Below are 16578 nucleotides of genomic sequence, written 5' to 3'. Positions count from 1 at the left end.
ATGGTGGCTCAGTCGGCTGGACAGCTGGTTTGTGATACAGAGCGAGACCAGCAGCGCGGGTTCAATCCCCGTACCGGCTGAGGTTATTCATGAAGGCCCCGCCTTCTCGACCTCGCCCTTCCGCCTGAGGTGTGGCGACTCTCAGGTTAAACCACCACCAGTCAGCTCATCTCCTCCACAGGGAAAGCAGCCTGTGGTCACCTGGGACTATGGCGACTTTACTTTACCTTCTAGATGGCAGAGGCCGTGGGTTTGGACATGCAGAGATGTGAAGGAATGGATCAAGGAGAGAGCTGGGGCGGGATTCTCCGAACACCCGCCGGGTCGAAGAATTGCCGGGGGTCGGCGTGAATCCCGCACCCGGCGGCTGCCGAATTCTCCGGCCCACCAAAAATCCCACTGACGTGAATCGCGCCGCCCGCCTCGGAGAATGGCGAGGACCGGCGCGACACTGTGGGCCCCGGGGCCGCCTGAATTCCCCGGCCCGCGATGGGCCGAGCGGCCGCCCGTTTTAGGCCGGTCCTGGTGCTGTAAATTAGAGCTGGTTCTTACTGGCGGGACTTGGCTCTGCGGGCGGCCTCCGGGGTCCTTGGGGTGGGTGGGGGGGGGGTGGTCTTGCCCCGGCGGGGAGGCACCCACCGCGGCGTGGCCCGCGATTGGGGCCCACCGATCCGCGGCCAGGCCTGTGCCGTGGGGGCGCTCTATTCCTCCGTGCCGACTGCTGTACCGGTCCGCGATGGCCGACGCGGCGATGAACCCCCCTGCTCATGCGCTGGGATGACGCCAGCACACACCGGCGCTCCCGCGCATGTGCCAACTCGCGCCGGCCGCAGGAAGCCCTTCGGCCCCGGTTGCCGCGGCGCCAAGCCCCTTCCGCCCCGCCGGTTTCCGAAGAATCCCGTCCCAGAGTACAGCAATCAGAATCCTGAACTTGAAGCTTACTTTAAATACCGCAACATTAGTCCTAGTCTCACATTATGTTGTACCGTCAAAGAAAGAAACCTTCCTCGTTGCAAATAACTCAACTTGGAAAAAACACTTTTCACAATGTGAAGCGTTGAATATTCTGACACAAATTCTTGCAAGGTGATATTCTCAGGAGCAGCAGGGCATTCAAACACTCAGTGGATGCAAAATCACCTTGGATTTTAGGTCGGAAAAGACTTCCAGCAGTGAATCCGAAACCATTTACTGCCACCCGACTAACTTTGGATTTTCCCACAGCTTATTTTGCCACGCCTGACCGCCGTCAGGTGGATTTTCCCACAGCTTATTTTGCCACGCTTGACCGCCGTCAGGTGGATTTTCCCTGCAGCAAGCTCCCTGGCTCCTCGACAATGCCCTTTGTCAAGAAATCCTTTGAGGTCTTTAATAATTGCAGCACATGAGACATTCTGCTAAATAAGTTCCTCTGCAAACGTCGAAGTGAACCGGGTGAAAGGAAATCAATTTAACAACAGACCCAAACAGTGCTTGTCATTTTGGGCAAGCCCCAAATGTACCGTCAGGAAACATTTCTAAATCTAATGTTACTGTCCTGACAATGGAACCATTGCTGTCGTGGTTGCCAAGGGGGGTACATAGTACCAAGCATTTACAGCAAATCTGTTTCCTTTATCGGAATGACACGAACACCCGACATTTTACAATGCCCTCCCCTGTGTTCAGCACCCTTTGCTAGTCATACAGAGGACAGAAGTTCTTTTGTGGTGTCTTTTCCCTTCTTTTCTTCACTTTCATCAATGTCCATAACTTCAGAGCTCCCAGGTTTGACGACCAAGTCCTCATACTCGATGGCTTGGCTCCTGTTAAACTGGTGCTTCGGCTCCTTGTCCGGGCAGAACAGATATTCATAGAGCACAGCGGCGATGACCCCGCCCATCATTGGGCCCACCCAGTAAACCTGACATGGAGGGAGGGGGGGGGGGGGGGGGGGGGGGGAAGAGAAACAAGATAATATAGACCAAAATTATTTCAGGACCAGGCTAACTGGACCGACCCTGCTTCGTAAGAATGAGAGATGATCTAATTGGGACGTGTACAATACGCGAGAGATGCGGAGGAAATGTTTCCTCTGGCTGGGATGGCAGGGCAGCACAGTGGTTAGCTCTGCTGCCTCGCAGCACCAGGGACCCGGGTTCACTTCCGCGCCTTGGGTGACTGTGTGGAGTTTCCACGTTCTCCGCGTGTCTCCGTGGGTTTCCTCCGGGCGCTCCGGTTTCCTCCCACAGTCGCTACAATGTGCAGGTTAGGTGGGGTTTACCAGGAGGGTAGGGCCGGTGGCGTGGGCCTGGGGCAGGGTGCTTTTTCGGAGGGCCGGTGCCGACTCGATGGGCCGACTGGCCTCTTAATGCGCTGTAGTAATTCCGCGGTTCTAAGGGAATCATGAACATGGGGTCAGCCATTCAGGGCTGAGATGAGGAGGAATTTCTTCACTTGGTGGTTTGTTAATCTTTGGGATTCTCCACCCCAGGGGTGCTCAAGACAGAGGTCGCTAGACTTTTGGTGTTGAAGGAAATTGGGAGATGTGGGAATAGTTAGGAGGTTGGAGCTGAGGTACTAGATCAGCTGTGACCTTACTGAATGATGGAGCCACTGGTTGAAGGATTAAACGGCCTACTCCAACTTCTATTTCTTATGCCCCAGTGTTGTAGGCCACGCTGTCTACCGTGGGCCATTGCGTGCTGCTAGCAAGTAACATGGGGTGTCAGAGTGTTCGATGCCCGCGATTCCTGCCCCCACTGGCGTTAGGCTGGCGAAGGCACCTGAGGGGACCGGTTGGCGTGGGGTGGGGGGGGGGGGGGGGGGGGGATTTTCTTTCTGTGGCGAGTTGTTGAGATTTAGAAGGCGCTGCCTGAACGGGCGGCGGAAGCAGATTCAAGAGTAACTTTCAAGGTGCAAAGGAGATTGACCAGGATGTTGCCTGGAATGGAGAGTAGGTCTTACGAGGAAAGGTTGAGGGTGCTAGGCCTTTTCTCATTAGAACGGAGAAGGATGAGGGGCGATTTGATAGAGGTTTATAAGATGATCAGGGGAATAGATAGAGTAGACAGTCAGAGACTTTTTCCCCGGGTGGAACAAACCAGTACAAGGGGACATAAATTTAAGGTGAAAGGTGGAAGATATAGGAGGGATATCAGAGGTAGGTTCTTTACCCAGAGAGTAGTGGGGGCATGGAATGCACTGCCTGTGGAAGTAGTTGAGACGGAAACATTAGGGACCTTCAAGCGGCTATTGGATAGGTACATGGATTACAGTAGAATGATATCGTGTGGATTAATTTGTTCTTAAGGGCAGCATGGTAGCATTGTGGATAGCACAATTGCTTCACAGCTCCAGGGTCCTGGGTTCGATTCCGACTTGGGTCGCTGTCTATGCGGAGTCTGCGCGTCCTCCCTGTGTGTACGTGGGTTTCCTCCGGGTGCTCCGGTTTCCACCCGCAGTCCAAAGATGTGCAGGTTGGGTGGATTGGGCATGATAGATTGCCCTTGGTGTCCAAAATTGCCCTTAGTGTTGGGTGGGGGTGCTGGGTTATGGGGATAGGGTGGAGATGTTGACCTTGGGTAGGGTGCTCTTTCTGGGAGCTGGTGCAGACTCGATGAGCTGAATGGCCTCCTTCTGCACTGTAAATTCTATGATCATCTATGATTAATCTAGGACAAAGGTTCGGCACAACATCGTGGGCCGAAGTGCCAGTTCTGTGCTCTATTTTTCTATGTTCTATGTTCTATGTTCAAACGGGAATTTTTCAGGACTATGGGAATGAATAGAATTATGTGGGTAGCCCTTTCAGAGAGCTACCACAGGCCCAGGAGCCTGCTTTGGTGCTGTATGACTGCAGCGGTGAAGGTGGCGATTCAGCCCATCGAGCCTGTAATCTGGCCAATATGGCCACGTAGTCCATCATTTACCATCACTTAAAACGGAGTCATCTTTTATTGCTACGGACGATAAAACGACTCATCGTTAGTTACCCAGTGATTCTCCCAGCTCCCTGTAATAACCGCAGGTCCAAATGATCGAGCAGGATTCATACTCGCTCCCGTGTAGTTAATCTGAAGCAGAGGAGGAAAGGTCAGCAGGAACTCAAAACTGCGGGGAGCTCCGAATCAATCACAATCTATTTCAAGGTGGGTTTAATAGACTTACGGCAAACAAGTGGCCAATGACGACGGAAAGACCAATTGCCAAAGCTGCTGAGCCCTTCAGGTCATCACGCTTAGGGTCACACGTGGCAAAGATAGTGAATACCAGCTGGAATGTTATAAACAGTTCAACCACCAACCCATGTCCCACTGAGAGGTTCTCGTTTATCTGTAATATTGAAAAGAAATCGTTATGGATCGCAAGTTTATATGAGTAACTAAGGGTGTTTTTTTCTGTTCCATCATCAGACAGTGGCATCGCGGTATTGGTAATCCAGAGGCCCAGGCTAACGCTCGGTGATATATTGGTTCAAATCCCACCACGTCATATGGTGAAATTAAAATGCAGCTAATGTGGGCAGCTAGTGTGGGCAGCACGGTAGCACAGTGGTTAGCACTGTTGCTTCACAGCTCCAGGGTCCCAGGTTCGATTCCGGGCTTGGGTCACTGTCTGTGCGGAGTCTGCACGTTCTCCCCGTGTCTGCGTGGGTTTCCTCCGGGTGCTCCGGTTTCCTCCCACAAGTCCCGAAAGACGTGGGGCAGGATTCTCCCGCAATCGGAGGGGCGGGCCATGCCGGCGACAGAGAGTGGCGTGAACCGCTCCGGCGTCGGGCCGCCCGGAAGGTGCGGAGGGAACGAGTGCCTCCGCGGCACAGTGCCCACCCGCAGATCGGTGGGCCCCGATTGCGGGCCATTCCACCGTAGGGCACCCCCCCCCCCCCCAGGGCCGGATCCCCCCGCGCCGCCCCCCCCCCCCCCGAGGACTCCGCAGGCCGCCCTCAAAGCCAGGTCTCGCCGGTCCGGACCTGGTCCAATCCACGCCGGCGGGACTGGCCGAAAACGGGCGGCCGCTCGGCCCATTGGGGCCCGGAGAATCGCCAGGGGGGCCACTGCCAACGGCCCCCGACCGGCACGGCGCGATCCCCGCCCCCGCCCAAAAACCGGCGCCGGAGAATTCGGCAGCTGCCGTCGGAGCGGCGGGGCGGGATTCACGCCGCCCCCCTGGCGGGGGGTCGGAGAATCCCGCCCATGCTGTTAGGTAATTTGGACATTCTGAATTCTCCCTCTGTGTACCCAAACAGGTGGCGGAGTGTGGTAACTAGGGGATTTTCACAGAAACTTCATTGCAGTGTTAATGTAAACCTACTTGTGACAACAAAGATTATGATTAGATTATTATTAAATCTCAAATTCAAAGTTAGTCTCAGTAATGGTGACCTCAAAACTGTCATTGTTTTGGAAACCCACCTGGGTCACTGATGCCCCTTTTGGGAAGGAAATCTGCCATCCTTACCCGGTCTGGCCTACATGTGACTCTAGACCCACAGCAAGGTGGTACACTTTAAAAAAAGTCTTCTTTGAAATTTAGAGTGCCCAATTCTTTTTCCTTCCTAATTAAGGGGCAATTCCGCGTGGCCAATTCACCTACTCCGCACATCTTTTTGGGTTGTGGGGGGGTGAGGCCCACGCAGACGCGGGGAGAATGTGCCAGCTCCACACGGACAGTGACCCGGGGCCGGGATTGAACCCGGGCCCTCGGCGGCGTGAGGCAGCAGTGCTAACCACTGCGCCACCGTGCCGCCCTGCGATGTGGTTAACCCTTAACAGCCCCTCTGAAATGGCCAAGCAAACCACTCGGTACAAAGGCAATCAGGGATGAGCAATAAATACTGACCTCGCCAGTAATAGCCAGAAAAGAATGGATCTCTCAAGCTCTTACCTGCTGCAAGGGTTGGCAGTTTTGGTTGCCACCCTGTTCAGCCATGTCTATGGCCTGCAAGTCCCAGAGTGGTATTGAACCTGGGAGGCCTGGCCAAGAGAAAGGGGTTTGTGCACAACGTGTCCCTCCGCCTGTGTCTTACAGCCAACGAGGTACTCTCGAAGTGTAATCGCGCTTGGAATGCGTGAAGCGCACAGCAATCCCCCAAAAAGGAATGTGGAGATTGCTGAAGGAAGCGGCATTTTGTCGAGGCTTTTCCCAATTGTGGGGAAAACACCATCTTTACACTGTATGAGAACACAATGCTGATTGGTTGGCAAGTGGACTCTGATTGGTTGGGGCATTGCAATAAAGAATGCACCAGTTGATGGTGACTGACAGTTAACTGGCAAGCATCGTTTTTTGTATCTAAACTTGACTCCTCATTTCGGCTCCGCTGCATCAGCCTATATGTGTTTAAACCTCTGTAGCGGGGCAAACGTGCTACCCAGTGAGCCACGGCTGATCATATCGTCCTTAACACCTTTCGATAGTTCATTGCTACCCAATCGGCTCATAGCTTTCCGAGATTGAATTACCATGGTGGCTCCCAGTCCACCCACAACATCTGGTGGCGTGATCAGGTAGAGGATCCCTGCTCCCACGATAGCACCGAGACACTGCCCGCAAATGTAGAAGAATCCCTTGGCCAGGCTTAGCTTCTGGGTGCACACCATGGCAACCGTTACCACGGGGTTGACGTGTCCCCCGCTGATGTGACTGAAGCACTGTACCATGGTAGCGATGCTGAGCCCGAAACAGAGCGATATGAGGACAATGTTCAAAGGTCCGCTTTTACCGTCACAGCCGATGGTGGAGCCCGTGCTGAGAAGGACAAAGATGAGTGTCGCCAGGAACTCCCCACACACTGCCCTCCAAAACTGCTGCGTCCAGATCCCTTTGAAAGCTGTCATGGCTGCCTCACACCTGCACAGCGGAGAGTGCTTACTGAAAGGGAGAGGAGAGAGGGAAAATTTAGGACCTTCTGCATTAGAGCTCCCAAAAAACAGTAGTCCCGGCATTAAACCATGGAATCCCTACAGTGCAGAAGGAGGCCATTCGGCCCATCAAGTCTTCACAGATTCTCTGAAAGAGCACACTACCGAGGCCCACTCCCCTGCCTGATCCTCACAACCCCACCAAACTTGCACATCTGTTGGACACTAAGGGGCAATTTATCATGGCCGATCCACCTACCCTGCACATCTTTCGACTGTGGGAGGAAACCGGAGCACCCGGAGGAAACCCACGCAGACGCGGGGAGAACGTGCAGACTCCGCACAGACAGTGACCCAAGACCGGAACCAAATCCGGGTCCCTGGCGCGGTGAGGCAGCAGTGCTAACCGCTGTGCCCCCATGCCCAATGGCAGTATTTTGAAGACGAGCCTGGTGGTTCTCCCCTGTGTACTGGCCAACATTCCTCCCTCAATCAGCATCGACCAAAAACATTTTCTGGTAATTGCTTATCCTATTGCTGTCTGTGGGAGCTTGCAATGTGCAGATTTGCTGCCAAGATTCCAAACCACACTGCGGGCGGAATCGTGTGGAGCTGACGAGGATCTCAGAGGGTTCTGCCACTGTGAGGGATGACAGAGAATTAAATAAAATTAATTTATGGTATATGGGCACCGCTGGCCAGGCCAGCATTTATTGCCTATGCCTGGTTGCCCGTGAGAAGGTGGTGGTGAGCAGCCCACTCGAACCGCTGCAGTCCATGTGGTGTAGGTAAACCCACTGTGCTGTTAGAGTGGGTGTTCCAGGACTTTGACCAGGCGACAGTAAATTCAGCGACGTAGAGGCTGTGGATCTGGAGTCACATGTGGGCCAGGTTAGGGTGGCAGGTTTCCTTCCCTCAAGAACATGAGTGAATCAAATGAGTCTTTACAACAATGGTTTCATGGCCATGATTATTTTTATTGAATTCAAATGTCACCATCTACCATGGTGGGATTCGAACCCAGGTCCCCAATTTCCCCAGGTCTCTGGATTACTAAGGGAGTCATGTGACCTGTTCTGACATCTGCCTGACAACAGGCTTCGGTGATGTGGATGAAATGGAGGCCCAGGTTGTTTTCCCTGGATGAGAGCGTGAGGTGTTCATACTCGGAGACAATGGCAGCAGCATCTGTGCTTCCAGAAGTTAGACTGGTCGTCTTTCAAGTCCCAGGAATGCGTTGAGAATTTCCGGTTGTAAATGGTTATATTTTAAATTGTCTATTTAATTCCAGGATAGGATAGAGTTGGGGTTGAAGGAATAGCTAGTCAGCATTTCTACATGGACACAAGGCCCATGTGATTCACATTGCCATGGAGATGGGTTTTGAGAAAGAAAGGTGCAGAGGAAGCAATTGTTAGACCAGATTTCAGGCTTTCCTAAAATATCACTGAATATCGCAGTCTGCCTGGAATCAGGGGCAAAATTCTCCCCTAACGGCGCGATGTCCGCCGACTGGCGCCAAAAACGGCGTCAATCAGACAGGCATCGCGCCGGCCCAAAGGTGCGGAATGCTCCGCATCTTTGGGGGCCGAGCCCCAACATTGAGGGGCTAGGCCGGCGCCGGAGGGATTTCCTCCCCGCCAGCTGGCGGAAATGGCGTTTGTTGCCCCGCCAGCTGGCGCGGAAATGCGGCGCATGCGCGGGAGCGCAGCGGCCGCTGACAGTTTCCTGGCGCATGCGCGGGAGCATCAGCGGCTGCTGAAAGTTTCCCGCGCATGCTCAGTGGGGAGAGTCACTTCTGCCTCCGCCATGGTGGAGGCCGTGGCGGAGGCGGAAGGAAAAGAGTGCCCACACGGCACAGGCCCGCCCGCGGATCGGTGGGCCCCGATTGCGGGCCAGGCCACCGTGGGGGCACCCCCTGGGGTCAGATCGCCCCGTGCCCCCCCCAGGACCCCGGAGCCCGCCCACACCGCCTGGTCCCGCCGGTAAATACCAGGTTTAATTTACGCCGGCGGGACAGGCAATTTCTGGGCGGGTCTTCGGCTCATCCGGGCCGGAGAATCCAGCGGGGGGTCCCGCCAACCGGCGTGGCCCGATTCCCGCCCCCGCCCAATCTCCGGTACGGGAGACTTCGGCGGGGGCGGGCGCGGGATTCACAGCGGCCAACGGCCATTCTCCGACCCGGCGGGGGGTCGGAGACTGACGCCCCAGGAGAGAGAAAACAGCTAGAAGCCAAAAGTCTCTTTGGTCCACAGCACAAGGATACAAGTGGGATTTCGCGCTCAGAGTGAACAGGCCAAATTTGTGTGGAGTTAAAGTGAGGCTGGAAGATTCACCTAGCTTATGTTGAAGAGGGAATCTCCAGGAAATTCCTCATTGTGAAGGGCAATTAAAGGCTACCAGGCTGGGAAAGGAAAGGAATGTAAGTAAACCTTTGGGAGCTAAGAATCACTTTGGACTAGTTCTGGGAGAATTGAATGTCTACCTAAGGGCCAGTGTAAAGTATAATTGTGACGTGGGATTTTAGATTGTGTTAAAATTAAAAGGCGAACATTCTGTGCAGCAGCTTAGAGTTTAGGGTTGCAGTAAGTCTTAAAATGTGAAATCTTGTCATGTCATCCTTTTCAGATATTAACTGGAAGTTCAAATTTCTTTTAAAAAATAATGGGTTTCTCCGAGGATCGGAACAGTGGCCGGGATTTTCTGATCGTGTCTCCGGCGGACGTTTTGCCACGGACAGCACGGGGAAAGTTGGAGAAGGTTTTGGAGAAAAAAAAAATCAATCGGCCGCTCTTCAAATTGCCCCCGTGCCACCCGTCAGGATGGTCACCCGTCCGGCAGGAACGGAAATTCCCACCGAATGTTTTTACACTAGCACCATTCAACCTGAAGAGGGAGCTTCACACATCATTGTGAGCTCGACTTGGGTACACTGGACCTGTGAGGAGCAGATAATGCAGATAATCGTTAATGTGAACGAGAATATCGAGGCCGTCGCTCAGTTGTCGAAGGGTCACAAGAAGCACTTCTGAGATCGTTCCCCTTGGAGCAAAGGTGGAGGTGTTCAAAATTGCGAAGGGTTTCGATGGAGTAAATAAGGAGAGACTGCTTCCACTGTCGGGATAATCAGTAACCCGGGGACATGGATATCAGATAATTAGCAAAAGAACCGGGGGTGGGGGGGAAACTGTGACTCCTGGAAGGGTGGTGATAGCGCATTCAGTGGTAACCTTAAAAAGGGAATTGGATATATTCTTACAAAGGAGAGAATCGCCAGTCGAATGTCTCGTTACGCAAATGACGTTTTGGTGAGGCACCTCAGGAGGTTTTGCTCGACTGAGGGTGCCAAAAACAATTAATTCTGAAGCCTGTTTTTGTGACAATAAGCGATTTTCATTTCTGTCAGCCCTACCTCTCGCAAACGTCAACACTCGGGAATTGGGCGATTATTTAAGGGGATTAATTGGATAGGTTTGTCAGAAGGTTAGCACTGTGGCTTCACAGTGCCAGGGACCCGGGTTCGATTTCCGGCTTGGGTCACTGTCTGTACGGAGTCTGCACCTTCTCCCCCGTGTCTGCGTGGGTTTCCTCCGGGTGCTCCGGTTTCCTCCCACAAGTCCCGAAAGACGTGCTTGTTAGGTGAGTTCTCCCTCTGTGTACCCGAACAGGTGCCGGAATGTGGCGACTAGGGGCTTTTCACAGTAACTTCATTGCAGTGTTAATGTAAGCCTACTTGTGACAATAATAAAGATTATCATGATAAACACATTTGGATTGACGATTGCCCTGACATGTTTGGAGCTTTTAGCTGACAGGATAGGATTTGCGTTACTAAAATGGACTTTGATATTTCTCAACCAGCCTGTGCACCTTAGAACCTATTAAATAGGACAGCATCGATCAGTTGGGCTGAATGGCCTCTTTCTGGTTTGGACATTCCACTTAATTCTACCTGCTGAGTGGGCTGTTGTAGAATCTTCCAAAGCTCCATACTGTGATGGCTTGGAAACACAAGAATTTTTTTTAAATGAAAATGAAAATCACTTCTTGTCACAAGTAGGCTTCAATGAAGTTACTGTGAAAAGCCCCTAGTCGCCACACTCCGGCGCCTGTTCGGGGAGGCTGGTACGGGAATTGAACCGTGCTGCTGGCCTGCCTTGGTCTGCTTTAAAAGCCAGCGATTTAGCCCAGTGTGCTAAACCAGCCCCAAGAGTCACATGTTTTTAAATCTCTCCATGGCCCCATGGCACCTCTCCTCCCTATCTCTGTAACCTCCTCCAGCCCTGCAACCCTCCTATATCTCTGCATCACTCCAGTGGGGATTCGCTTTGCACCCCCGATTTTAATCGCTCCATCGTTGCCGGCTGTTCCTTCAGCTGTCTAAGCCCGAAACTCTGGAATTCCCTCCCGAACCTCTCTCTTCACCTCCCCCACTCCTGTCAGACCCTCCTGAACACCTGCCCCTCCAAACCAAGCTTTCGCTCACCCACCCTGAATACCCCCTCGTGCGGCCCAGCGTCACATTTTGATGGCTTTCCAGAGAGACTCCTTGGGCCACGTCACTATGTTAATGGTGCTATATAAACGCAGGTTGTCATTGAAAGTAACAACTGGAGAGCAATCGATTTAACCCAGAACTCCCCAAATACTCAGAAACAAATGGGGTATTGCAATGAAATATTAACAACGCACAAGGCAAGCTAACCTCACTTCAAACTGGACAATTTTCCTCTGATTAGTTTATTGCATAAAATGACCTTGGGGCACAAGCTATCATTGACATTTAAGCAGTCAGTGCTTTAATGCACAATCTGTTCACTAACTAAACATTCCTTCAAAGTGCTGGCTTACCGTTTACTAACACTGACCATTCCTCATTCACTGGCGATGTGCCTATTCCAGTTCTGAAAGTTTACTCACAACACGGATTCCTTCCGCAACCCTCTAGATTTGTGATGGGTTATGACACGTATCCCTCTCTTTTCACAAAGACTTAACTTGCAAGGTTTGATCTCACTTTAAAAACTCGATCCGTAAGGGGTTTTTGAAAGTTAAGTACCTTACTGCGGCTGGGTGCGAAGTTGTGGCAGGAGCCAGAGAGTGGACCAAAGCCTGGCTTTGAGATTCTGGCTCGATTCCTTGGTGTGGACGATGCATTGTACTCCTGCAGCCCGGGCAACTCTCTTTAATAAGCAGAGCGAGAGAGAGAGAGAGACGGCCCACTCCTGGATATCACCTGAATAAATAGGGCATTTCTCTGGTAGACCCGCCCAGGAGCAGTCCTAACTGTGTCATAAATAACAGAATGCTTAAGTAACAGGGTAGCACATATCACATACACACACACATATATAACATATAGACACTCTCGCACATACAAACACACAGATATACACAAACACAGACACTCACACGCACAAACACTCACACTCACTTGGGGACTCAATCGAATAGATACTTGGAGGATATTTTCTCTTAGGGCTGAGGCTAGGTCGGGGGGAATGTTTAAGAATGAGAACTCTCCCTATTAACACAGCAATGAGGAGAACTCCTCTCTCAGTGGGTCATTAGTGTGTGTAATTCTCTAATTCTCTTCCCTAGTGGAGGCTGCGTCATCGCATATATGAAATGAATGAAAATCGCTTATTGTCACAAGTAGGCTTCAATGAAGTTACTGTGAAAAGCCCCTAGTCGCCACATTCCGGCGCCTGTTCGGGGAGGCTGGTACGGGAATTGAACCGTGCTGCTGGCCTGCCTTGGTCTGCTTTCAAAGCCAGCGATTTAGCCCAGTGAGCTAAACCAGCTCCAAGGCCGAGTTATTTATTTTTTTGTTTGAAATTTCTTTTTCCAATTAAGGGGCAATTTAGCGCGGCCAATCCACCTACCCAGCACATCTTTTGGATTGTGGGAGTGAGACCCACGCAAACACGGGGAGAATGTGCAAACTCCACACGGACAGTGACCCAGAGCCGGGATCGAACCCGGGTCCTCGGCGCCGTGAGGCTGCAGGGCTAACCCACTGCGCCACCGTGCCGCCAGGATTCAAGGCCGAGTTAGACGGATCACTGATGGAGCGGGGAGTTGAAGGATATGGGGGACAGGCAGGAAAGTGGAGTTGAGGGCCTTGAAGGCAGCACGGTAGCACAGTGGTTAGCACAGTTGCTTCACAGCTCCAGGGTCCCAGGTTCGATTCCCGGCTTGGGTCACTGTCTATGCGGAGTCTGCACATCCTCCCCTTGTGTGCGTGGGTTTCCTCCGGGTGCTCCGGCTTCCTCCCACAGTCCAAAGTGTCATAATATACACACAGGTATAGGATGGTGCACAGACAGGCTGTGATTGACACACAGGATGACCAGTGAACACACAGAACACAACAGCCAATCACCAGACTGGTCAGCCGCTGCTCGCTCCCGACATTCCTGGCGCAACAAACAATTTCCCTCGCCTCCGGGTCGCACTCGGTACAAATCCGAGGGTGCACTACGGTAACCTTAGCGGTACAGGGCGCTGAGTACACTATTTTCCAGCTGTACGTGCTCCCAGTTCTCTGCGCCCCCCTCCTTTTAGGGCTCGATTTTCAATGTAATCTCAAGAGCCTGACGCTTAGCTTTGGCGGACCCCTGCCCCCACTCACTGTGTGCAGCCTAGACACTCTGAAAGTCGACCCCCTTCCCTCTTCGCTAATCCCACCGCTGATTGCAAGCCAGTAGCCACTGGCAGCAGGCGATATAGCATGCAGGACAGAATATTTATTAGGTCTGAGGTCCTGCGTCTCTTGCGGGAAGGAGTCATAGAGGCCAGCAATAGCCCCTGGAGAGCTCAGGTGGTGATCGTCAAGACCAGGGAGAAGCTCCGGATGGTGGTTGATTACAGCCAGACCATTAACCGGTTTACACACTTTGATGCGTACCCCCTTCCCCGGATTACAGACATGGTCAATCAGATCGCTCACTACCACGTGTTCTCCACGGTGGATCTGAAGTCTGCATACCACCAGCTCCCAATCCGTCCGGAGGATCGCCTCTACACGGCGTTTGAGGCAGACGACTGCCTTTTTCATTTCCTCCGGGTCCCTTTTGGCGTCACGAACGGCGTTTCGGTGTTCCAACGAGCGATGGACCGAATGGTGGACCAGTACGGGCTGCGGGCCACGTTTCCGTACTTGGATAACGTCACCATCTGCGGCCATGATCAGCAGGACCATGATGCCAACCTCCACCGATTTCTCCAAACCGCCCAAAAACTTAATCTCACCTATAATAAGGAGAAATGCGTTTTCCGCACCACCAGGCTAGCCATCCTCGGCTACGTCGTGGGAAACAGAGTCCTAGGGCCCGACCCTGACCGTCTGCGCCCTCTCCTGCAACTCCCTCTCCCTCACTGTCCCAAGGCCCTCAAGAGGTGCCTTGGATTTTTTTCCTACTACGCCCAGTGGATCCCCCAGTGTGCGGACAAAGCCCGCCCACTATTTAAGGCCACCCTTTTCCCTCTGGCAGCCGAGGCCCGCCAGGCCTTCAACTGCATCAAGGCGGACATCGCCAAAGCCGCGATGCGCGCGATGGACGAGTCCGTCCCCTTTCAGGTGGAGAGCGACGCATCAGAGGTCGCTCTTGCCGCCACTGTCAATCAAGCAGGCAGACCAGTTGCGTTTATTTCACGCACCCTCACTGCCTCTGAACTTCGACACTCCTCGGTCGAAAAAGAGGCCCAAGCCATCGTGGAAGCCGTGCGGCACTGGAGGTTGATAGGAGGTTTATCCCCGTCACCGACCAACGATCGGTAGCCTTCATGTTCGACAATACGCAGCGGGGCAAAATCAAGAATTGTTCACAATTTACATAGATGATTTGGAGTTGGGGACCAAGTGCAATGTGGCAAAGTTTGCAGACGACACTAAGATGAGTGGTAAAGCAAAAAGGGCAGAGGATACCGGAAGTCTGCAGAAGGATTTGGATAGGTTAGGTGAATGGGCTGGGGTCTGGCAGATGGAATTCAATGTTGCCAAGTGTGAGGCTATCCATTTTGGGAGGAATAACAGCAGAATGGATTATTATTTAAATGGTAAGATGTTAAAACATGCTGCTGTGCAGAGGGACCTGGGTGTGCTGTTGCATGAGTCGCAAAAAGTTGGTGTGCAGGTGCAACAGGTGATTAAGAAGGCTAATCGAGTTTTGTCTTTCGTTGCTAGAGGGATGGAGTTCAAGACTAGGGAGGTTATGCTGCAATTGTATAAGGTGTTGGTGAGGCCACATCTGGAGTATTGTGTTCAGTTTTGGTCTCCTTACCTGAGAAAGGACATATTGGCACTGGAGGGAGTGCAGAGGAGATTCGCTAGGTTGATCCCAGAGTTGAGGGGATTAGATTATGACGAGAGGTTGAGTAGACTGGGACTGTACTCATTGGAGTTTTGAAGGATGCGGGGGGATCTTATTGAGACATATAAAATTATGAAGGGAATAGATAGGATAGATGCGGGCAGGTTGTTTCCACTGGTCGGGGAAAGCAGAACTAGGGGGCATAGCCTCAAAATAAGGGGAAGTAGATTTAGGACCGAATTTAGGAGGAACTTCTTCACCCAAAGGGTTGTGAATCTCTGGAATTCCTTGCCCAGTGAAGCAGTTGAGGCTCCTTCTTTAAACATTTTTAAGAAAAAGATAGATACCTTTCTAAAGAATAAAGGGATTCGGGGATATGGTGTACGGGCCGGAGAGTGGAGTTGAGTCCACAAAGATCAGCCATGATCCCATTAAATGGCGGAGCAGGCTCGAGGGGCCAGATGGCCTACTCCTGTTCCTAGTTCTTATGTTCTTATATAAGAACGATAAGACCTTGAGGTGGAGAATCGAACTCTCCACCTATAATTCTGATATAGTATATCGTCCCCAGATGCCCTGTCCCGCGGCACATGCGCCAGTGCGCAAGAGGACCGACTACGGGCTAACCACGACGACCTCTGCCACCCGGGGGTTACCTGGCTCGTCCATTACATCAAGACCCGCAACCTGCTGTACACCACCGAGCAGGTCAAAGCTGTAACCAGGGACTGCCAAATCTGTGCGGAGTGTAAACCGCACTATCGACCAGATAAGGCCCACCTGTTGGAGGCGTCCCGGCCCTTTGAACGCCTCAGTATCGATTTCAAAGGGCCCCTCCCCTCAAATAATCGCAATACCTACTTTCTCAATATTATTGATGAGTTCTCCCGTTTCCCGTTTGCCATCCCGTGCCCCGATATGACCACCCCCACTGTTATCAGAGCCCTGCACAGTGTCTCCACCCTGTTTGGTTTCCCCAACTACGTCCACAACGACAGGGGCTCGTCGCTCATGAGCGACGAACTGCGTCAGTCCCTGCTCAGTAAAGGCATCGCCTCGAGCAGGACTACCAGTTACAACCCTCGGGGAAACGGGCAGGTGGAGAGGGAGAACGCGACGGTCTGGAAGACCGTTCTACTGACCCTACGGTCCAGGAATCACCCGGTTTCCCACTGGCAGGAAGTCCTCCCCGATGCGCTCTATGCTATTAGGCCCCTCCTTTGCACGGCCACTAGCCAGACTCTTCGTGACCGCTTGTTTATTTTCCCTAGGGGGACTACCTCAGGGGCCTTGCTCCCACCCTGGCTGATGACACCAGGTCCGGTTCTCCTCCGGAAACACATTCGGACCCATCAGACCGATCCCCTGGTAGAGAGGGTCCAGCTCCTGCACTCAAACCCGCACTACGCATATGTTGAGCA

General features: G+C 52.6%; 1 protein-coding gene and 1 long non-coding RNA gene across 2 annotated transcripts in view; one reads left to right on the top strand and one right to left on the bottom strand.

Annotated features, from left to right (window-relative positions):
• The window catches only part of LOC140385883 (uncharacterized), a 203002-nt gene that overhangs the window by 27825 nt on the left and 158599 nt on the right, over positions 1 to 16578 (top strand). The gene's annotated exons all lie outside the window — the stretch shown is intronic.
• On the bottom strand, positions 1356 to 12022 carry LOC140385881 (aquaporin-4-like). The gene is made up of 5 exons (XM_072468491.1): positions 11902 to 12022; positions 6444 to 6852; positions 4150 to 4314; positions 3975 to 4055; positions 1356 to 1903 (listed from the first exon to the last, which is right to left on the bottom strand). Exons 1-5 carry the CDS (start codon positions 11997 to 11999, stop codon positions 1682 to 1684), a joined length of 975 nt encoding a protein of 324 aa, XP_072324592.1. The 5' UTR covers positions 12000 to 12022; the 3' UTR covers positions 1356 to 1681.

The sequence above is a fragment of the Scyliorhinus torazame genome, chromosome 11, assembly GCF_047496885.1.
Source record: "Scyliorhinus torazame isolate Kashiwa2021f chromosome 11, sScyTor2.1, whole genome shotgun sequence".
Lineage (NCBI taxonomy): Eukaryota > Metazoa > Chordata > Chondrichthyes > Carcharhiniformes > Scyliorhinidae > Scyliorhinus > Scyliorhinus torazame.
The sequence above is the reverse complement of the archived record's forward strand: the minus strand, read 5'-3'. Positions and strand labels throughout refer to the sequence as shown.

Bases quoted from the DNA above. Each gene is read 5' to 3' on its own strand.
- LOC140385881 (XM_072468491.1), bottom strand. From the start codon at position 11,999: ATGCATCGTCCACACCAAGGAATCGAGCCAGAATCTCAAAGCCAGGCT. The intron at 6,853-11,901 runs GTACTTAACTTT...TCTCCCTTTCAG, and splicing joins TCGCACCCAGCCGCAGTAAG to TAAGCACTCTCCGCTGTGCA. The intron at 4,056-4,149 runs GTAAGTCTATTA...CCTCTGCTTCAG, and splicing joins TCATTGGCCACTTGTTTGCC to ATTAACTACACGGGAGCGAG.